The sequence below is a fragment of the Glandiceps talaboti genome, chromosome 8 (genome assembly GCF_964340395.1).
Source record: "Glandiceps talaboti chromosome 8, keGlaTala1.1, whole genome shotgun sequence".
Taxonomy (NCBI): Eukaryota; Metazoa; Hemichordata; class Enteropneusta; family Spengelidae; genus Glandiceps; species Glandiceps talaboti.
Window position 1 is genome coordinate 7,290,001 of NC_135556.1, and position 23,490 is coordinate 7,313,490.

Consider the following 23,490-nt stretch of genomic DNA (forward strand, 5'->3'; position numbering starts at 1 on the left):
TTAGTACAATGGACTAGGGGAAGGGTAACATTTTTATGCCACTGACCAGGCTTGATTCCTCCCCCTGTAATTACTGGAGGCTCCCTAAACTTGCGGTCAAAATTATATCTGCAACTTAAACTATATATGATAGCAAACACATCACTTTCTGCATGAAACAATATCGGCAGGGGTAATGACACTGTGTTGGTAGATTTTATGTTTATGATTTTATATGAGCACTATCACGGTGATAGCCCTAAGAAGAAAAGGTTTAGAATAGAATAAATTTTCTAGTCTGTATCTTGATTTTTCTTGTCATGCAAGGAATCACAGATAACTAGTTATCTGTGAAGGAATGCTTTACAAGTGTTCTGATAGAACACCCACATAATGGAACGATTGTAGTCGTTCTGTTAATAGTATTGTATTACTCTTTGTGACCCTGCTTTTGATGACGGATTTCATCGTCCCCCGCTTAATTATCCTGAGGGAAGCGGTAGACTACATTACATGGGTGTACTATGAAATGTTTTGGTCAGAGCAAATTTACCCATTTTTGTGACCCAAAATTGTTCATCATGATCAGTGTTAACAATTGCGCGCGTTTGTATTATCTAATCTTTTTCATAGCAGGGCACGGTAAATTTTATTTCATTTCCACCGTCATTAATGACACCACAAAGTATTTAGATGAATAAAACCGGCTCCCTGTAGCGTAGTGGTTAGCGCACAGCAGTCGGGAGGTCACGGGTTCGAATCCCACTGGAAACAGGGGATTTTTCTGTGACCGACCCAAACCCAGGGTGGGTTGTTCTACAGACTCGATGGGTAGGCTGTATCACTCAGTCGAGTCACAAGACGAGTGCGAATTTGGGGGGACTCCTGGAGTAATGACTCGAAAAGTCGGGGATGATTACTCACACGGAGCCCGCAGGTGCTATGTTTGCCGGGCCTGGGTGACTCTGGGGCTGACTGGGAAAGCCTTGACAGTTCCACAGCAACGTGCTATAGAGCGTGCTACATAGCCCTGTCACGTAGTCCCAAAACCTGAATGGATCTCTGTAGCATTTGTGTGTTTGTGTGTATTTGTCTGCATAACACAAATATTAAAAAAAACAAAAAAAAACTATTTAGATGAATGGTTGTCGTCAGTGTTCGTCCATCCGTTTGTCCAGTCATAAACTTTTCTTACTTTTGCGTTTTTCTTTGAAACCGCTCGACACTTTGTCTGACATTTGGTGTATATGTCACCCGGATTGAGGTCATTCAGATATAATCATCGCAGGGTGATATCGATGTCATTTTCTACTTTGATGAGATTTTGGTCTATACTTCTCCGAAATACCCTATAATGTTGGGATGAGTGTGGAAGTTATTTTACAGAAATTATGTGCTCAACAATCTATTCAAGATGTATTTTAAATAGAAGTATACATTTAATGAAAGTAACAATTGATTTGCACTATAGCAGTCTCAATTATATTTATATGCAGCGTCAATAGTGCGAAAGTTGACATTCTAGCCGGTCTATGTATGATGTGTGATATGATATGTGTTTTATTGTGTCATATATATACTGATACATATATAATGAAATGTGCATTGATTTTGCGTGTAATGAAAAATTTACAAAAACAATATTCTGTAGAGGACTCCTAACACGAGATTGATGCGTTAACAGAGAACTTAAATTGATTCATTAAGAGTGCGGACTGCAGTTGGATAAAAGCTAAACAATGTGCGATTAGAACCTAATTTGATTGAACGGTACCACTCGCCTGAGCGCATAAGTTGGAATAAATTACGTGCTGGATGGAAATCGTTTTTTACAATTAACTGAGCTCTTTTCTTTACTTGAGCGTTGTACAATTCAACTCATTAAAAGAAGGATGTTGGCACCCAATGATGCTACTGGCAGTGTTAACGATTCGATTGAGGCGTTTCTGGTCATCAACTGTGGCATTGCCCCACCACCAAACGATGATTGACAGTGTCAGGACACTCTCAATCACCGCTCGGTAGAACTTAATCAACAGTCCCTGGCTGACACGGAAACTGCTCAATCGTCTTAAGAAGAACAATCTTTTCTGTGCTTTCTTCACAATATGATCAGTATTGATTTCCCATTTCAGATCGGCTGAGAGGCAAACACCGAGAAACTTAAAATACTGCACTATTTCAACCTCTGAATTGTTGATGACTAGAGGAACAATATCAGATGGATTCCTTCGAAAGTCCACAATAATCTCTTTGGTCTTTTTGACATTCAGTTCAAGATTGTTTTCAGAGCACCATGTTATGATATAGTTCACTTCAGTACGATATGAAGTTTATTAATCCGCCCACGGTGGTGTCATCAGCAAATTTGATGATAAAATTATTATCAGACACAGTAACACAATCATGGGTTAATAATGAGTATAACATTGGCGACAAATTACAACCTTGAGGTGTACCAGTATTAAGAACTAGAGATTTCGAATAATTATTTCCAATTTTAACAACTTGTGATCGATCTAATAAAAAATGTATCACCCATTTACAGATACTAGCAGTAAGTCCCAGCGATATTAGTTTGTCATATAATCTAAAGGGTGAAATTGTATTGAAAGCTGAGCTGTAATCGATGAATAAAAGTCTGGAATAGTTAGATATTTTCTGGTCAAGGAAGCTCGTTACATTGCATCCTCAACTGATCTGTTCTTTCTATAAGCAAATTGGTATGGATCAAGAGACGGTGGGAGTTTAGATGTAATGTACTGACTTACTAGAGTCTCTAAACATTTCATAACTATCGATGTTAACGCAACTGGACGATAGTCGTTTAAACAAGTAACCGGTGAACGCTTTGGCACAGGAATGATGATCGCTTTCTTAAGTATATTTGGGACACAACAGATATGTATATATGTGTGTATGTATGTATGTATGTATGCATGTATGGATGTATGTATGTATGTATGTATGTATGTATGTATGTATGTATGCATGTATGCGTGTATATGTGTGTATGTATGTATGTATGTATGTATGTATGTATGTATGTATGTATGTATGTATGTATGTATGTAACTCGGTGAGTATTAATCTTAGTGTAACTCGGTGAGTATCAATCTGCTAAGACAGTGCTCTATACCGCAGTGGCAGAGCGCAATAGTTTTGATAGTTCTGGAACTCTTTCTTGGTTGTAAGTCGGAGTTTCACGCATAGTGCGATCATCAGACAACTCTGTATGTATGTATGTATGTATGTATGTATGTATGTATGTATGTATGTATGTATGTATGTATGTATGTATGTATGTATGTATGTATGTATGCATGTATGCATGTATATGTGTGCATGTGTGTATGTGTGTATGTATGTATGTATGTTTGTATGTATGTATGTATGTATGTATGTATGTATGTATGTATGTATGTATGTATGTATGTATGCATGCATGCATGTATGTATGCATGCATGTATGTATGTATGTATGTATGTATGTATGTATGTATGTATGTATGTATGTATGTATGTATGTATGTATGTATGTATGTATGTATGTATGTATGTGTGTGTCTATATGTATGTATGTATGTATGTATGTATGTATGTATGTATGTATGTATGTATGTATGTATGTATGTATGTATGTATGTATGTGGGTATGTATGTATGTATGTATGTATGTATGTGTGTGTGTATGTATGTGGGTATGACAATTAATTGCATTGTCTGTTTATAGTATTAGTGGTCTCCTGTGTGATGTGGACATGCGCCATATATGGACACGTTTCCAATCACGTGATACTTAGTATACAGTAGTATTTAAACGCGACGCACAACCACGTATATCATTACATTGCCTGTTTCTGCGATATACACGGTAAGTTATCGTACTGTTGATTTTTATTCTTTTTCTTATTTAATTATACACACACACACTTTCACTAGCAATATCACGCATGTGTACAAATTCATTACACGTTGAAGTGAAAACTGTCATCATTTTATCTCTTTTTTAACGTTTCAACTACAGAAAAGAATATAATTTTCATAGCATCCGTTAAGAAAACTACATTTCTTCATTGGATTTTCTGCAATTAGTGTTTGTTGCTAAAACAAAGTAAACATATAAACTAGAGTAACACAATGGTAATAACTAAGCTTACTTGACTTGACTTGATTTCATAAATATATAGGTTTGATATGTAATTTCTTCTAAACATATATATAATTACTGTCTTAAATCAGACGCCTCATATTGCAATAAGGGTATAATGTCAAATCGAACAGCAGTTGTTCACAACTTCATAGTCCTACAATTTTGATAGTGCAGTAATTGTTATTTTCCGAGCATTTTGCATGTTTCACCCCCCAAAAATGGGAAGTATCTCGTAATTCTATGCTGGTCTGATGTGGTAGGTATGTAAGTAACGTAATTTCCCAAATTAGCAATGGTTTTCCCTTAATATTACCTAGTGGTCTGATGTGTGAGGTTAAAGGTCCATAAGTTATTTTGATTTATACAAATAGACACCCCTAAGCTATTGGAAATTCATAGTCACAGCGTGAGGGCGCTAGTTCATTACGTCTACTACGCTGCTCGTTCCAAACACATTTTAAATATGGGTAGCACGAGTCACCAAAAGACTGCCAGAGAAAAACTGCAAATATGATCGTGAATTCTTCAGGCATTAAATATCCCAGTACATAGACGCTTACACGTTGAGAGCAGCACAAACAGAACAAAGAGAACTAGACTTAAACTGAATTAATTGTATTTGTATAGCATAATTACTGAAATCCCCAGCCTGTCTCTTTTGCCTTATTAATGTAAAGTCCTTATTGTTATGCCTTTCCAGGTCCTTTTATTCGGTCGACAGATCCTCGGAGGGAAGCCTATCGCGGCCCTTGTGAAAGATACAACCAGAAGTCGTTGAATTGTGGAGATTGATCGAGAAGCTGTAACTCCAACATTGATAAGCTATAATACTATAATCAGACTTCGTCTCTATTATAGCTTATCCAGTGTAGTGGATCTGTCGTACCTGCATAACGCATTCGTAAGTATATAACAGTTAACTATACACCAGACTGTCCACAGTCGTTCATGCCTTTTTTGCTACGTTTCATCTAAAACAAAGTCGTCGCCTCACTCCGTAGCACTGAATACTAATGCGTACTTCCAGTGATAGGAACTGCGAGTGCACTCGCTGTTCAATCAGTACGTGGTTATAGTATTGCCCCGGATCGGAGCGAGGCAACGATCAAACGTACCAAAATATGCGCGAACGACTGTCGACATTCTAGCTATACACATCAACATTTACATATTGATGCATAACACAGGCAATGGCAATAAATGTTAAAGGTGACACAATAATCACCACAATTAATCGTGAGCCTGTCCATCGATCTACCCATACAATACACATTTTCTTTTATTTGAGCCTATCTGTAAATTCAGCACTCGATATTGCAACAAAATGTACCAGCAACAGCAACTATACAACTCGGGCATTTTAACTGAAATCGTTCCAGAATCATGATTCAAATAACATTTTGTAGCGTTAAGTCAACATGATCGCAGATAGGTGTACGAAAAAGGCTAAATAATGCGAACTGTGGTGAATTATGTCCAATACATGTAAGTTTGTAACGCATTGTTTTACAACGATATTAAGTGTATTTTTCTGCTCTACTATCGGTACAACAGATCGAGTAAAGAGAGAGATATACATCGTGATGTTGATCACGCTATAATGAGTTTATTATCAGTTCCTCATTCCCATATTTAGAGTTTTGAGACTAGGCATCACTGTCATTATTTGTCACACAATGGTAGCGTAATCATGAAATGGAAATACTCTGCCGTTTCTTTTCCTGACAAATAATTCTGTTTCCCTTACAGTATAATGGCTTACATTTGGACTCAGCCCGGTTCTGCCAAATATACCACTACTTCATCAACATTTTTACCAAAACCAGCGGGATATCCAAGAAACATTTTCGCTAAAAATCCTGATAGTAAATATCTATGTATTGATTGTGATTTGGTGCTTAGAGAGCCAATCCAAACGTACTGCGGCCATCGATACTGTCGGTTGTGCTTTGACGAACAGCTTGGCAGTGACAATGGGTTAGTAGATAATGAGGAATTTAACACCAGCATTAACATGAATGACAAAGTTTAAACACATTCGTTACGACAAATATTTGCGTTTGAGATTAAAGAGACAGAAGGGTGGACTGAAAATATTGAAAATATTGTTCCAACATTCGTGATATTTGGGGGACAAAATAGTACTGAGACTTATGACCTAGAGTTGCTAGTCTTTATTCGAATGACATATTTTTTTTTATAATTTCATTATTTTGCATGAAATGTTAACCAGAATGAGAGATTATAAAACAGTCAGGTAATTGTCAGACCTTGGGCGATGACTCAGTAGTAGTGAGGGAGAAAAAGTTGAGAACAACAATTTCCTTAATTATAAAACTAAAACTAAAAAGTGAATATTTGAAGATTATGACACTTAAAAAATCTCCCAAGGGAGTGGTGCCAGTGTAAAGACTACTTATGACCAAAGTCGTTGAATATTGTCAGCCAACAACCTACCTTTATTGTCAATAGTTATAACAAGTTCTCACTTTTCTAGCTCACGGTATAATTGTGGATTGACACCACAGGGTAATGAGGGAGGTCTGAGAACTGTGATTAAAAAGGATTGCTTACAATCAATCAATCAATCAATCAATCAATCAATCAATTAATCAATAACAGTAACTTTTTCACTTCATTTCAGCCCAGTCCCTTGCAAAGGCTGCGAAAAAGAGGAAATAATGGATTCTTATCTCAATAGGAAAGAGGTAAGTATATCATACCCTATATAGTTATAAACAATCTATTAATGGTCAGGCAAACCATGGCTTTTGATCTGAAATAGTCTGATTTCCAAGGCAGATATACTGGTTATTGAAAAAAAGATAATGATGATGATGATGATGATGATGATGATGATGATGGTGGTGGTGGTGGTGGTGATGGTGATGATAATGATGATGATGATGATGATGATGATGATGATGATGATGATGTATGATGATGATGATGATGATGATGATGATGATGATGATGATGATGATGATCCTTTTTATTTCCTTCCCGTTAGATGCATCCCGATAGAGCAATAAGCAGAGACTTAAGTCGGTTTGCGGTGCAGTGCATCAATGATTCATGTGATTGGAAAGGGATTTTTAAAGACTATCAGGTAAATACTACATTCAGAAATTGTCGTTTTCTTTCTTATTCATAAAGAAATACCACATCTTTGTTTAATTTAAATATACTAGTGGAAAATTTTGTACATCAGCACACTGGTTGCCGACAACCGTCACTTTGTAACTGTTCACCGTGAACGTGAGATGTCGTTATTCACATATTTTTTGTGATACACATTTTATTGTCACAGCAACACAGTGGTACATGCGAACACGAACGGATAATATGCATACACCGGGATGGCTGCGGGGCTATAGTAAAACGGAAAAACTTGTCGCAGCATCTCGAGAAAAACTGTCCGATGAGAATGACTAAGTGTAGCTTCTGTAAGAATGAACTCCCTTTCAAAGAGTTGCGGAAACATCAAGACAATTGCGACGAATTCGTCGAAGACTGTCGGTTTTGTCGACAAGTGAGACTTCCTAGAATACAGGTATATATTTTAGAATTTGTATTGCTGGCTTGGTTTTGAACAAAATAAGAAAGCGGAAACATCAACATTTGCACTTTATACCGTGAAGATAAACATACCTTGCTTGATCGCGATTTACTGCAACCTATATGAAACTTACTCTTAGCCACCACCATAATTCTTATATCGATTGTAACCACTCGATGTAAAATCGCAGACAACAACTCGCTTGTATACCTAACCATTTTACCCAATGTGTTATGGAAATATCACCAAACATCGCACATTTTACACCTCGCAATGACAGGTCACTTACTCCGTACATCAATCACAAAAAAGTGTTACTGAAATGTTTTATTCTTCAACATATCAAAGCAATGTACACACCAGGTTCCACTGAGTTCATTGAACTCTGGATGCATTGTTGAACACATATTAACACGTCAATCCACTATTCGCATGTTTACAGCTAAAACATCACCAGGATCCAGAAAAAGGAGATTGTAGTAACAGACCAGTTGCGTGTCCTTATCATTCGGTGGGCTGCACAGTTTTGGTAAGCTTAAAAATCAAATTTCTTTGATGTGGAATTTTCCATGACTTGTGCTGGACTACGTAAAACTCCCATCATATGTAAAATATACTCGATATATGATCTCAAAAAAAAACCACTTGACGGGACTCAAAGGGTGTCCAAACGTTCTGACTCAGCTTTCGCCCTGTTAACAGAATGTCATCGGTTCAGCAAACTTGCAGTATTTATCAAACAGTCTTAAATCTTACCTTACATTAAAACATCAAGAAGTCTGGAAATCTCTAGACTTTAATATAATTTTTTCTGGATAAACATACTTGCGTCGAGCTTACCCCTTGGCGAGACTTAGTACACAATGTCAAAATGCATATAATCGCAATCATCGAAGCCTACAAACATCACCAACACTAGCATTTCTTTTTATTTAGATGAAGCAAGAAGGTCGAGATATACACTGTGAGGAATCGGTCGTAGATCACCAGAACCTGCTTTGTAATTGTATAATGGACATAAAATCAGTTATAGGACAAGCTGAAAGTGACAGAGGTAATATAGAAAAGCTATGTGAACAAACAAAATCATACGATATACAATTAACTAACTTGCAGGAAACTCTTAAATCACTACAAGAGAGAACTCAGAAAATGCAAGCAGATACAGTAGAATGTAGGACGCAACCGAAAAATGTAGGTCAGCTTGAGTCAATGCTAAAAAGCCTTTCTGGAAAAGTAGACGAAACTAAGAAATTGTGTTCAGTTCTAGACACTAAAGTCTCAACTTATGAGGGCATAGTGGCCGTGTTAAATAGTCAAATTGAGAGAGATGGTCAAAGTGTACAAATACTTGAGAGAAAGCGTCAACAAGATAGAGAATCAATTGAAGCGCTTGAGAGGAAAATAAAAGCGCAGGATAGAATCATTGCGCTTAAAGATGTTGCCCTTGCGGAACAAGATCTCCGTATCCAGTCTCTAGAACTGGCGTCGTATGATGGGGTGATGATCTGGAAAATCAGTGACTTTAATAGGAGAATCCAGGAAGCAAGAAGTGGCAAAACAACTTCCATCTACTCTCCATGTTTCTATACTAGTCGTCATGGCTACAAAATGTGTTCAAGGATATACCTAAATGGGGACGGGATGGGTAAAGGAAATCACGTGTCTCTGTTCTTTGTAATCATGCGAAGTCATAACGATGCTCTCTTAAGATGGCCATTCCGCCAGAAGGTGACATTCATGTGGTTAGATCAGAATAACAGGGAACACGTTATAGATGCATTTAGACCAGATCCTACATCTAGCTCGTTCCAAAGACCTAAACATGACATGAACATTGCTAGTGGGTGCCCTCTATTCATGCCAATATCACAACTTGATAGCTCTCGCCATGCGTATGTGAAGGATGATGCTGCTTTCATTAAAATCATTGTTGATACATCGGATCTTGGCTAAATAAAGTTCACCACTATTCTATCAGTTGCATGCTAGCAAGATCAGACAGGGTAGGAACTATTCGAATTTCGAAGTGAAAGATGCCATTCTGTAACTAGAATGTGTATGTATGTATGTATGTATGTATGTATGTATGTATGTATGTATGTATGTATGTATGTATGTATGTATGTGTGGGTGTATGTATGTGTGTATGTATGTATGTATGTATGTATGTATGTATGTATGTATGTATGTAAAAATGTATGTGTGTTTGCATGTATGTAAGTATGTATGTATGTACATGGATGTATGTATGTATGTATGTATGTATGTATGTATGTATGTATGTATATGTGTGTGTGTATGTGTGTCATAATTTATGACTACCTGTAAATGTACCTTGTCATATGTTTATTTATTTATTTATTTTTGATGTGTTTTTTTTCTGGCGAAGTTTGAAACTAAGTTTATGAGAAAGAAATGGTGCTGGCACCGATCAATCGTCTGTTAATAAGTTATGCCCTACTGATTCAAAATAAAATCAGCTCATCAGCTGACACCTCTGTCGATAAAATTAGTTTTCAACCGTCGAGTGTTCAAAATAACGAGCATCTATTTAACTAGAAATAAATATGACAGCATATAACTTAAACTCAAAGAGCACTGCATGACATACCTCATATAATTTTTCAAGAGAACTGACCCGTGATTTCCTTTCCCGGCCCCCTCCATGTAAGGACTACAACACGAAGAGACACTATGTGTCACATGCCACTGGTCCTGTAACGGCTCTCAAGAAAAACTGTTTTGTTCAGTATCTTTTATACTATACTAAACTTTTCAGGGACAAACCTTTTTAGAACAACATAATGATCATATACATGATATGTGTGTAAATATATTTGGAATGGTTGTACCTGTATAAATGTATACAATTTGTTTTATTTTTATGTCATCACCACAAATGACTCCGCTGTTGCTTGGATTACCATTTCTCAAATACGCATCACTGATTTTCTTTTTCTTTTAATGATATAATTAGTAAACACGAACGCTTTTATAAAAATTATAGATTCTGAAGAAGAGAATAGCACTTATGTAGGACATTTTATATTAATGGGTGTAATTTAGAGGGTTTAGGTAGTCTAGTCTGAGAGTAAACCTAATAGTGAATAATTGAAATGAAAGAAAAAACAAAATAAAAACAACGCCCCCCCCCAAAAAAATAAATAAAAAAAAATAAAATAAAATAAAATAAAACCCTAAAAACAAAAAACAAATTGAGCGCATCCATAAAAAAACTTGCTTAGTTTTCGATAAGAGTAAACGTACAAAAAGGATACGAATTCGAACTTTTTCATTATTATAAAAAGTACATTTTCATATTTTTGTGCAACAGAAACCCGTTATCTTATAATCACTTGAATTTTAAATATATTCACGTTCTATATTTTTACGAAAAAAAGGAAAACTAATTAGAAAAGAGATACCATTGGCTATTTTTATGATGCAAAGAAAGAATAGGGTGTTGTTTTGCCTCCTTTCTTTCTTTTTCCCTTCCACATGGGAATATACAGACAAGCCGTCAGCGTCTCCATTGATCGGAAGATCTCAGTGCAGTTGTAAATTAGAATTAGTAAAATTTTGTCTGAATGTAATGCAAAATAAATAAATAATATTTGAAAAGTGGTTTTAATGTTTTGTTTTTATTGAACGAGTGTGTATGTGTGTATTCTTTGACAGTTTATAAGGAAATATGTACACTGAGGTGTCACAGAATAACTGAGAAAACACTGAGACGTAAGTTACATGTAGGTCAAGACGATAATGGAGTTCTCAAAGTTATAAAATGGTTAAACGGTGGCTTAAACTAGATCGGTCGGCTTATCAGAAATACAGATGATTTTATTGTATTTGGTCTATTGAATATAAATAACATAAATACACATACTACACGGGCGTTGAGAGTCTCAGCATGCATGTATAGACTTGTTGGCATACTTATGTTGACCTTTCGTACACGCGTACTGCTAGGGCAAAGGTCAATGTAAACAATACGTCATAGTTATTTTTATAAACTCATGTGACAAAGAAACGATACGTCATGGCTATTTTTAGTACATTATGCTAACATAAGCAATGGTTCCTACACGTATGAGTCATTCGGACATTGTACTTCCATCCCACACTGGTGTGACTTGGCAAAGACTCAAACGATAAGCCTTCGACGAACTTTCATCCCAAAGTGGTGTGACTTGGCAAAAACTCAAACGATAAGCGACGTACTAGACCACTACTGACGAGAGCTTTCGTCCCAATAGATGTTGAGTCAGGTTGTATGCGGACACCGAACACGCTAAAAGTGCCAATAAATTGTCGTCAGAATCTAACTTATTCACATACTTCTAGTGGTACGAGTAAGTACAAAATAACACCATGACCAGGCTAGAAACTAGTGCATACACTCACCTTTAGCTACACTGAGTTCAAACCGCCTATACAGAGTAATTACTAATGGTGGTATATATTTTAAACCACATAAACAATCACAATCAACATATTAAAGTAGAATACTAATATCGGTTAAATTCAAACATACAAAATTACAGAGCTCTGCTACATTATGTAATATTAATGTCCCTTGTTTAAAACTGTCCGCTGTGGTAACACTGAGGGCGATCATATTCCGACGCGTGTTTGTTTCTCGTGACTTTGTTGGTAAACGTTGTAATACTTCACACTACATTTCCAAACTACTAAAAACCAAACTTAGCTATGATCGAAATGAGTACGCGCATGTCTAATATATTGTGACGGTCTGCCCATGACATGAAAACAAGTCTAAAATAGAAGGTCAGGAAATCTTTAAAGTAATAAATATTTTCTCGTCAGAAATTGAATCTAGGGTAATTGATACGCATTCCATAACTGATAGCTCGGTAACAACACTTCGACTTCTTAAATTATATCAATGAAAATTTCGTTGTCGTGCGTGGTGATATTTTTTTTCAACACATGTAGATGCATGTATAATGGCCTTATACGATAATACCTGAAAATAAACAAACAAACAAACTCAACGATACAAATATATATTGTTGTAACGTAGAAAATATTGAACATGAAATGTACAAGAAGCTAGTAAGTATTGACAATGGCAATGTACTTATATAAAATATAAATGGTCTATTATCAATGTTTTCAATGTCTCTCCTCAGGGAAATTTATTAAATGGGCAACTCATGTAACGGACCGATATTCGATATTGTATGATTACTTCGGTAATTACATTCCCTTTAAACAATTTCTAAAAGTGTTACATCTTTTAAATGTTCGTTCTCTAAAGTGGAGGCACCAGACAAATATTTCAACTGTGGCTTTGCTGGGTTCACTATTATCACTAGTGAAATTACTGAAAGCATGTACTTTGTTAGTCTAGTTCCTATACAGAATCGTTACTACTAAACGTCCACTCACAGTGGTTTAGTACCACAGTTGGCATCCAGACTATTAATACCGTGTATTAAATGTAGTTCGTCAAGCCGTGTCGAGCGCCCTCATGTTGAAAGCAAAGATAAAGACCCTTGAGCCTGAGGGCGAAGTGACACGACGTACGTCAAGTGGTATGTAAATTAAACACTGTGACATGAAATGATGATTTGGCATAATTTAAGTTTGAACGACACCATGACGTCACTTCCTAAGAATAGATACTATTTTATGCACATGTAAGCATATTGTAAGTATATTTAAACGTAACGTTTCATTTGATAAATGCCAGACTGGAACTCGATGTAGACTGGAACCGGATCGAGACGACAAATATATTGAAACGGGAAAAGACCGAATCTCGAGCAGGGGAGTAGGCAGTGATGAACCATAGCATTCAGCGTGGTTCAGCCGCTTATTCCTAAGGTGCTCGAGTGATATCACAATATAGAGTGACTATATTGGCAATATAGAATCGAGAAGCGACACTGTTACTAGTATTTGTGTCATAATTGAATGAAAGTTCTAGCGACCAAGTTAAACCCCCTGGTTATTCCGGGGATTTCATGACTGAAGGCGATTTCGCGGGTGCTAGCCCACCCGGACAGACCAAGTACTGCCATCACCTTCGGCTTTATTCGGAAACTTTCCGAACCCGCGGATCCGGCGGTGTTATGGATTACAAGACTAGATAGGTACTCGTACTGGGGATCAGCAACTACGCTGCTTATATCGTTATTTTAAAGACCCTACACAAAATACAAAAACCCAACAAAAACAAAACCATCTCGTCAAAATTTACTTTAAAGAATTGTAGCATAACAAGAGCCGATCTATACATTGCGAGTCATGTAATATAAGTTCATAGAAAAAGGCGGTTTTTTAAAAAGTCTATATACCTTAAAGTATTGTTCATCACGACAATTCATATTTGCATCTTGGTCTTATCTCAGACCACTTTGCAGTGATCTAGGTCAGGCTAAGAAATGGGTCGATGACCCTGACATTGCGCAATAGTACAGATACATAGTTCTGTAGACAGTGATTCAAAACAACTCTTAGACAATGTCTAGTGGTCTTAGATAGCACTAAACTACAACATCACCGGACCCGTCATAATCTTAAGATTCATACAAGTCAATATTCGATGTTCTTTACAAGTAAATTCTCATTGGAACATGAGAATGGATTTATTAACGTATGTAAACCAACAATTTGAAAAGGATAAAACGAGATGATGTGAAAACTTCAAGTTACATTACATAAGTTGTAAGTAATTACATTACATGCAATTATGAATAAGGTTGTGAAATTGTTGTCGTGAGCAAGGAATTCTGAGAAATTTAAACAAATTTGAAAAGAATTGCATAGTTCTTGGCTAAATTAAAATGACAAAATACATTGTATTATGAGCCGGTGTTGGAAGTCCCCTTCTAATGTTTGCACGCCTTCAATCCAATATCTGTTACTAAATGTTGTGCAATTCTAATGCTTTAAAAACTGTGCTTCAACCGACAGATCTAGATTACTACACTACATTTCATCATGGCCGCACGTCATGAGAACTCATCCGTTGGGTATCCCACAAGTCTGCTGGCAACACCGGCTGAAAAGTTCTTATGTAACAAATGCAAATTCATTTTACGTCAACCTGTGCAGACATTTTGCGGACATCGGTATTGTAGACAGTGCTTTGATGATATGATGAGGTAAGTATAATTAAACTCATAGTTATTTAAAATTACGTATCGACTATCCAAAAATTGTATTTTTCATAAGTCCATTCTTTAATTTTTTTATTCATCTACTCGCAGAAACGTAAATGGGAGTGAACCCGTCTGTATAGCTTGTTTGGAGGAAGGCGTTGATGATTCTCTCATCAGTTTTGATCAGGTACGTCACGTCTTTCATTGCTGTTATATATATTTTTTGTTGATTTTGATGTTGTCGTTGTCATTGTTGTTATTAGTATCAATATTATTGGTTTCTGTTGGGGGGGGGGGGGGGCTGGCCCTACCTGTCAAGAAATACAGCGTCATGTGAACAAAAACGTAGTTCCTACGACATCTATATATATGGAGCATTAATATCTCAGGCTATGTTTTGGTAATTTGACAATCATTTTACTTTGCTACCTTCGCTACCATCCGCTACGTAGCGAGACGAGAAAATAAAATCAATTCAACCCCAGATTGAGCACTATATACGTATATACATGTGAATACCATGGCATGTTTGTGAATGACATGTACTAAATAGGAGAGACACATGTAAAGGACGTCGACAACATTTGCAGATATCATCAAACACATTTGATACACTAAAACATATTAAAACTCTCCAGTATTCTCAATGCCAAAGCTATGAAGGCGAAAATTATTGTCATCTACATGTATGTATACATTTAACAACACGTATGTAATCATATTAAGTTTCATCGCAAAAAAAGATCATTTTGAATTGAAAATATTTGAAAATATAAAGAAAACTTGAATCGTTCACAAATATTGCATTTGGTATCTTAGATCATATGTTCATCATGTTCATCATGTTCATCATGTTCACAAACGTCTTAAATATCTAATTTTCTTCGATTTTAATAGATGTACGTGGATAGAGCTATAAGAAGAGAACTCCGAGATGAAAGTATAAGATGTTCAAATAAAGGATGCAAGTGGACCGGACTCTTCAAAGACTATGAAAAGGTAAAGTATGGTATCTGGAATGTTAATGTATAAGTCAACAGAGTATACGTACTGAAAACTACACGTGGTATTATAACCCTTCACAGAGAGTATAACCGTCAGATTTACTAAGTAATTGCACAACGCTGTACTTTGTTAATTAAAGAAGTCGGTATGCAATTTATAATAATACCGAGCGTCTTGGTTTATAAAGAGCCTGACGATATCTTTGATAAGTTTGTTATCACGTGATAGCAAGTGACTGCTTTAATTTTATACATTCTTTATCTTCAGACAATATATTGAAATTATGCACAGAGCAAGTGTCCCATATCATTAAACAGTTGTAATTTTTTTTTTTTTTAGATCTAAGACATAACACTTATTTTTCGTAGACTGGTAATTAAGAGGAGGGGGTGAGGGGAAGGGAGAGTTGTCAGGTATTACAGGATATTTGACGTTTCGATAATTTTGTTTTGTTTTTAGCACATCGATAGCTGCCCCTTCGAAGAAATATCTTGCATCAACAGAAATGGCTGCGGTAAATCAATTCAACGCGGAAAACTGTCAGAACATCTCCAAAAGGACTGTATTATGCGGATTGTGAAATGCCCGCACTGTGACGATGACGTCACCTTTAAAGAACAACAGGTAGGTTAACAATAACTACTGTGATGAAATCGACTGTAATATGACCTATCGGGTTCAAAGGTCACTCAGCTAGGCATAAAGGTGTTTTGATTAAATCATCGATCGCGAGAACATAATGATTTGACTTGAAACGACAACAACTCAGTATGGGGATAGCTAAAATGTTGAGATTAGTATTAAGAATTATTAATAATGACAAAAAAAAAATAAACGGATAATAACTGTAAGGTAGGAGGAATTGAAAACGTCTTGCGAAACGATTCAATTGGAATATGAGCATAAAGTAGCGATAAACTAACGATATGAGAATAAAACATAGTCATCGACGAGATGATGCTTTGCAAACGAATAGGACATTTTCGTATGCTTTTCAATTTTTAATTACTTTATTATGTATTAATTGTTCACATTAACAGAGAGACATATCATGTTCGTTTGATATGAATATTCATAACTGTATATTGCAATCGATTAATGTAAATATAATATGCATGTATACACATGAATAATATAATAACGTTTCTGTTTCATTTCTGATTTTTCATAGAATCATTTTGAAGTATGCCCAGATTATCCTATGACCTGTGAGTTCTGTCACAAAGTTATAACCAGACAGAGGGTAAATTAATTTATTCAACAGATACTCTAAACGTTTTGTGTTATATTATTTATTGATTTCAGTTACACAGCTTAATTGACGACGATTTTGTCATCACATGGAAAATATTCTTTCTCCACCTTTTTTTTATTTGGTATATCTTACAAGAACAACCTGACGTCTTGTTGCCATAGTAACTTGTTCTTATCTGTAAACAAATCTGTACAATCATGTCAAAAGATTGAAATGTTATGGTGACTATGCTGTATTTTATTTTAATTACAGATGCCAGCGCATGTTGATCAACAAACGGGTGACTGTGAACGGAAGGTTATGTTTTGTGAGTTTCGAGCCGTCGGGTGCCAGCAAATGGTAAGTTTGAAAAAAGGGAGGGTAGCATTAATACCAAACAACGGGTTAATAGGTGATATGATGGTGGTAGTTTGATGAGTGGGTGTCTGAAAGTGATGATTATATTCCTGAAATATCTAATGTTCCTATCTTTTCAATGTTAGGTCAGTGGAAGAGGCGTTTCTTTGTCTCAAGGACAGACGGAGTACCCAAATGTAATTTGATTATAAATGTGTCTTTGTGCGTGGACCGAAGGGGGATATGAACCTGTGGAGTGGTGGGGAGGGGGGGGGACAATTAATAGTTACCCAAAATAATTGCAGTCGGACAGAGCTAAATATGTGGACGTATTATCTTTTCATTTATTTGACTCATGATTTTGTAGATGATGGCCTAAGAAAAGATGCGTTTTATATATGTTTTCACTCAACTGTTGTTCCCAAAAACGTTAGTATTTCACGAAATATATCCCTGAGTATCCCTGAGCTAGACTGAGTTTATAATTTGATGCTTGTCAAGAAACGAACGTTTTGATACATTAGATACCTTGTACTATTTTGTAAAAAGTTGTTATCTCTATATTTTTTGCTTTTTTAATCATAGGTAGAGAAAGGGAAGACGAGTGAACACAAGAAGGCGTACTTGGGTAACCATCTGTTGATGTTAATGCAAACCCTCATACCATTCCTGACCATGATCCAAGGTATGGAAGGTAACCAAGAAATGGTTGAAAACCTAAAATTAACCTCAGAGCAACAGTCAAAGAAGATGGAAAAACTTGCAAAAAGCAGCGAGGAATTGGAGGCAAAGGTAAAGAGTATTATGAAATCTTCAAACAACAACAATGCGATCGGCGCTGTTTCAGAAGAGTCCATCACTGCAATGTCTAAATTAGAAAAACTTGTACAGGGCCTGAAAAGTATGGTTACTGTCTCCGGTACCAAAATATCTACTATAGAAGGAATAATAGCGGTTCTTAATAATGAGCTTGAGAAAGCCGCTGACAACGTGCAATCACTACAGAAACAGGCTAAGAAAGATAAAGCGATTATCGAGAGCTTGGAAAGAAAGGTGAAAGGTCAAGATAGAATTATAGCTATCAAAGATGTCACGCTTGCAGAACAGGACTTACGTATCCAAAGTCTGGAGATGGCTACATATGATGGGGTGCTGGTGTGGAAGATCTCAAATTTTTCACGTAAACGTCAGGACGCCATCAACGGCAGAACTACTTCTATTTATTCACCTTGTTTCTATACAAGTCGCCATGGTTACAAGATGTGTGCTAGGATCTACTTGAACGGAGATGGTATGGGCAAAGGAAACCACGTGTCACTTTTCTTCGTCATCATGAAGGGAGAATTCGACGCGTTGTTGAGGTGGCCGTTTCGTCAGAAAGTGACGCTAATGTGGGTAGACCAAAACAACAGAGAGGACGTCATCGATGCTTTCAGACCCGACCCAACTTCTAATTCTTTCAAAAGACCCCAGAATGACCTCAACATCGCCAGTGGGTGTCCACTTTTTATGCCTTTGACACAGTTAGACAATCCACGTCATTCTTACGTGAAGGATGACGTAGCATTCCTCAAGATTTTTGTAGATACAAGTGACATCAATTGATAAGCATTTAGATGTTTCAATAGCAACTGACTGAGCTGTCAATGTCTTGAAACAAACAAACAAAAACAAACAAACAAACAAACAAACTAAATTGATTCTGATGAATTTTTCAAATGAGGATAATTTAGCTATAAAACGTAACTCGTGACCTAGGGTATTATAACATTGGTTTGGCAGAAATTTGATCAATAGGCCATCCGTGGACCATAGTACTATCGTTTACCATTTACTGCATTCATTTACAAACTATATGTATTGATAACTTTCCTAACATGACACTGCCAAAAGAATTACATCCAAAAATATAAAAAAATATAAACTTTTATCATATATAAATAAATACATAATGCAATTTGTTTTGTCGTATATAAATTATAGATGAGGTTTTCTTGACAGTGCGTGGTTGTTTTTCTTTTGTTTTATTTTCCCTGTTAATCTGACAGTATTTATATATTTTAGTTGATGTTACACATGCTGAGTTCATAACCTTCAACTTAAGTAAAAATAAGTGAAAGAAAGTCGGAAAACCATATAGCAGTTTAATGTTAGTGACGATACATGTCTTCCTATAACAACATTACAATTGTCTTCTGGCATTTTTAGAACAGCTGATTGCATATATTACGGATTACCTGAACATTTTTTATATGTATAATAAATTACGTCATTTGATCGTTTATAGGTTATATCTTAATATTAGGTCTTAGTTCAGTAATTTGCAAGTGATGGTCAAGTGTACTTCAGTAGGTACAATACTACAAGTACCTTTTAAATATATTGCAAAACCTATGCCCACATACATATATATACTCAGCTTGTACCCCTTTAAGTCATTATGCCTCAACATATTTACATACAAAACAGTGGCTAATTTATCTTGGTCAGTAACAAGGAAATTTCGGAAAATATTTCATCAGTTTTTGGTTTCCATAGTTATTTACATAAAGTCGTCTGATTGATATTTACGCTGCAGTTACTGTCAAAGCACACTTTTTTGTACGTGATGAGCCTTATTTACATTATAAACTTGTACATAGTCAATTCAATATCCACTCGATCTTCAATATTTACAATATTTGGATCCACTGACATAATTATTAAACTATGTCAATGAAAGTCTTATTTATTTGTGATCATATTCATATTTCATATTTGAAAAGTATTTTAACATAATTTATACAATTATAAACTATTTTATATCATATATTATATGTAACATTTTATATATATTTATTTCAGTATGATTTATAAAACGTAATCCGTTATATTGATAACAGACTTTGTACAGTTGGTCGAATACGACGCTGTCGGGGTCTTGAAGCAAAACCGAACATTTGTTTTAGTGAATATCTCAACTTGAACTTGTTTGTGCGCAAACAATAAAACACCACAAACGACGGATAATAGTGGTATTATAACATTGATTTATAATTAGCAGAAAATATCACCAACTATTTACAATGTATTTCACTTTTATAGAAAATCAGTATTACTATTTACAGTCTGTTTTATCTATTTACAAACTGTTGATGATGGAACTTTTCCGAAGACTTAAGGAAAAATAAAACAAAATGTGAGTTTCCGATAACCTGACCTGACCCTAGTTTAAGCCACTGACCCCAAACATTTTTTTTGAATATTTAAAAATATTTTATATTTAAAAAAAAAATCTCTGATTTTCTTGCACACCTGTTTCTTACCCAAGTGATGTCTGTACGCATTTCGTCAAACTATCACAGTAGAGGTAGTCTGACCGAGTTTGGTTTTTAGGTCGAAGCAATATTTTGTCAAAAATAAAAATGATAAAATGAAATAAAATAAAATCTCGACTACCTATACTATTTTCTGAGGTCATGTTATCGAAAAAACACACTTATTTTGTTCGCCTAATTATACATGTTTTGTATATTTCTGAAATTACTTGGCATGAATTTGATCATATATCACTTTATTTATATATTTAACACGACATATACTCTGTATATTATTTATGTTCTGACGTCATGCGGTGTCATGTAACTAACAGATTGAAAGCTATTGAGAATTGTAGGATACCTCTAGAGTTGACTTCTTCAGAGACCATATTGCGAAACCTTTAGCATTGACTTCTGAGACCATCCACTTTTCAATTGTTTTATCGATATATGCATATATGATTTATTGTATGGAATTTTGTTGCCACTGTGGTAGATTCTTTATTTTGATTTATTTATGTTTCATATTAGAAATTTGACTTGCCCTTTTCTGAGGCATTTTTTCCATTTTCATGTCAATTATGCATCAACATATGTACATACGGAACAAAGGTCAAATGTCTCGGAAATTTAAGAATTCAAATTGAAAGTATTTTATCTATTGTGTTGCTAATTGTTATTTACATATTTTGTGTGTCTAATTAAAAACTATACTATACCACAATTACCGACAAAGTACATTTATGTGAACAATAGTACCTTCTAAAAATGATTTATCTACACTGTAAATGCAATGTCCTGCAATAAAGCTTTTATAAATATATTTTATTTGTATAAGCTGTATTATGTGAATTATTTCCGTAACAATAACTTGCTATGTAATGTAATGCAGACAGACAGACAGACAGACAGACAGACAGACAGACAGACAGGCAGGCATATATACAGATAGATAGATAGATATATAGATAGATAGATAGATAGACAGACGGACATACATAGACAGACAGACAGACAGACAGACAGACAGACAGACAGAGAGACAGATAGACAGACAGACAGACAGACAGACAGACAGACAGACAGACAGACAGACAGACAGACAGACAGACAGACTAATATATGCAAAGGCCAAACTTCTCAGTCCAAAAATGGAGGTGGTACCAATATCGTACCGTGGCAATCTAATCAAAAGACAACAGGAGGGTTCATGAATAGAACAGGGGAACGTGATCAAAAAGCAACCAAATTATTTTCTCCTCAGGTACATAACAATTAAATTTTGCATAGACATTGGAGTACCATTTACTGAATTTCAAAATATAAAGTTTAATTTCAAGCATGTCAATAGTACTGAGGTTGTAAATAAAACAACCTCTCGTGCTGTTGAAAGTGACTAACCTATTCCCCATTAAACTGACGAGCGCCGTACTTCGTACACTCCCCCCCCCCCCCAACACACACATACTACACAACCTGACCTGTTTCGTTCCAGGACAATATCGTTATTGACCCGTGATTGGCGTGACCATTTCCTATTCACAAAAACTGGAGTTGGCATTTATTCTGAAACAGTAAGACCCGACCAATATGGCGCAAAGACAACATGATGTCATTTCAGCCAGCACTAATGAGGAGGAAGATTCCAAGAGATCAATTCAAGCAGACGATAAAGTTGTACTAAAACGTCAAATGAACCTGCTTGTCTGCATCGCCTTAATTGTTGGAACTATCATTGGATCTGGTATATTTATATCTCCAAAAGGTGTCTTAAAGGCAAGCGGTTCGGTTGGCCTGTCGTTGGTTATCTGGGTCTTAGCTGGGATTCTCGCAATCCTCGGTGGTCTATCTTATGCAGAATTGGGCGCCACGTTCGGCAAGTCTGGAGGAGATTATACCTATATATTTGAAGCTTTCGGGCCATTATTAGCATTTCTTCAAAACTGGACACAATATATTGTTGTAGTGCCTGCTAAGCAAGCAATAATGTGTATAACCTTTGCAAATTATGTGGTTCAGCCAATCTTTCTGGACTGTCCTCCTCCGCAGTTAGCCGTTACAACACTAGCCGTCTGGTGTCTAGGTAAGTAGGCAATAATAAAAAAATTCTCTGATTCGGATATTGCTGTCAGAAGGTGGATAGGCAAGCAAAACTTGATGCCAGTATAAAATTCACAAATGCGTTTTCTGACACGTTAAAGAATGCTTGCCAGTGTGCGGCTCAGGTCGACGTCACACGAGACTAGTTTTCTAATACTGACTGTGGCGTGGGTATTGTGTTAGGACATAGTTATACCTGTATGGTCCATTGTAATTCTGGTCGAGTACGATATAATGGTTGGAACGTCTGTTAAAATGTAGGGCAAATGGAGCTGCAGCATAGCAAACTATAATAGTCAATCCGGGCTGTAACACTCAACAAAACATCCGAGTCTCCAGTATAAACTTAGGAGTTTCTAACTTCAAGTCTACGCAAAGCCAAAGGGGCTTGAAATTGGCCACACTTGTTTACAAATTGTTGTTTTTAAGTATTGTTTATGTTTTCTTTCTTTACAAAAAATAGTTTTTTGTTTGTTTACCTATTTTTGCTCTTTCAAGGTGCCATGTAATAAAGTGTTGATTTGAAAATCTGGTGTGTTTTTTCCGTAATCCATTTTAAATTGTTCTTTTTTTAAAAAATAAAACCACCTTTACTATACCATGACCGTAACGACCTATTTATGAGTTGACCCGTCCTCAGCCACATTCACCATGGGAAAAAGGTTAAATTC

At 35.9% G+C, this 23,490-nt stretch overlaps 1 protein-coding gene and 1 long non-coding RNA gene across 4 annotated transcripts in view; both read left to right on the top strand.

Annotated features, from left to right (window-relative positions):
• Nucleotides 1-2,866, top strand: part of LOC144438484 (uncharacterized) — a 4,645-nt gene extending 1,779 nt beyond the window's left edge. The window contains exon 3 of the long non-coding RNA XR_013481065.1: nucleotides 2,115-2,866. This is a non-coding gene — a long non-coding RNA (uncharacterized LOC144438484). The remainder of the gene's footprint in view (nucleotides 1-2,114) is intronic.
• An 882-nt stretch (nucleotides 2,867-3,748) lies between these two features.
• On the top strand, nucleotides 3,749-21,513 carry LOC144439522 (TNF receptor-associated factor 2-like). Of its 3 annotated transcripts, XM_078128819.1 has the most exons (9): nucleotides 7,636-7,685; nucleotides 8,134-8,220; nucleotides 14,637-14,827; nucleotides 14,933-15,011; nucleotides 15,722-15,823; nucleotides 16,289-16,453; nucleotides 17,001-17,072; nucleotides 17,337-17,423; nucleotides 18,006-21,513. In XM_078128819.1, the coding sequence occupies exons 3-9, from the start codon at nucleotides 14,664-14,666 to the stop codon at nucleotides 19,023-19,025; spliced, it is 1,689 nt and encodes a 562-aa protein (XP_077984945.1). In that variant the 5' UTR covers nucleotides 7,636-7,685; nucleotides 8,134-8,220; nucleotides 14,637-14,663; the 3' UTR covers nucleotides 19,026-21,513. The 3 variants fall into 3 exon arrangements, with proteins under 3 accessions (XP_077984944.1, XP_077984945.1, XP_077984946.1); XM_078128818.1 differs by lacking the exons at nucleotides 14,637-14,827; nucleotides 14,933-15,011; nucleotides 15,722-15,823; ... (2 more) ...; nucleotides 17,337-17,423; nucleotides 18,006-21,513 and adding exons at nucleotides 3,749-3,853; nucleotides 4,833-5,033; nucleotides 5,882-6,109; ... (1 more) ...; nucleotides 7,143-7,241; nucleotides 8,628-9,747 and having other exon boundaries at nucleotides 7,443-7,685; XM_078128820.1 differs by lacking the exons at nucleotides 7,636-7,685; nucleotides 8,134-8,220 and adding an exon at nucleotides 11,806-12,046.
• The last annotated feature ends 1,977 nt before the right edge of the window (nucleotides 21,514-23,490 follow it).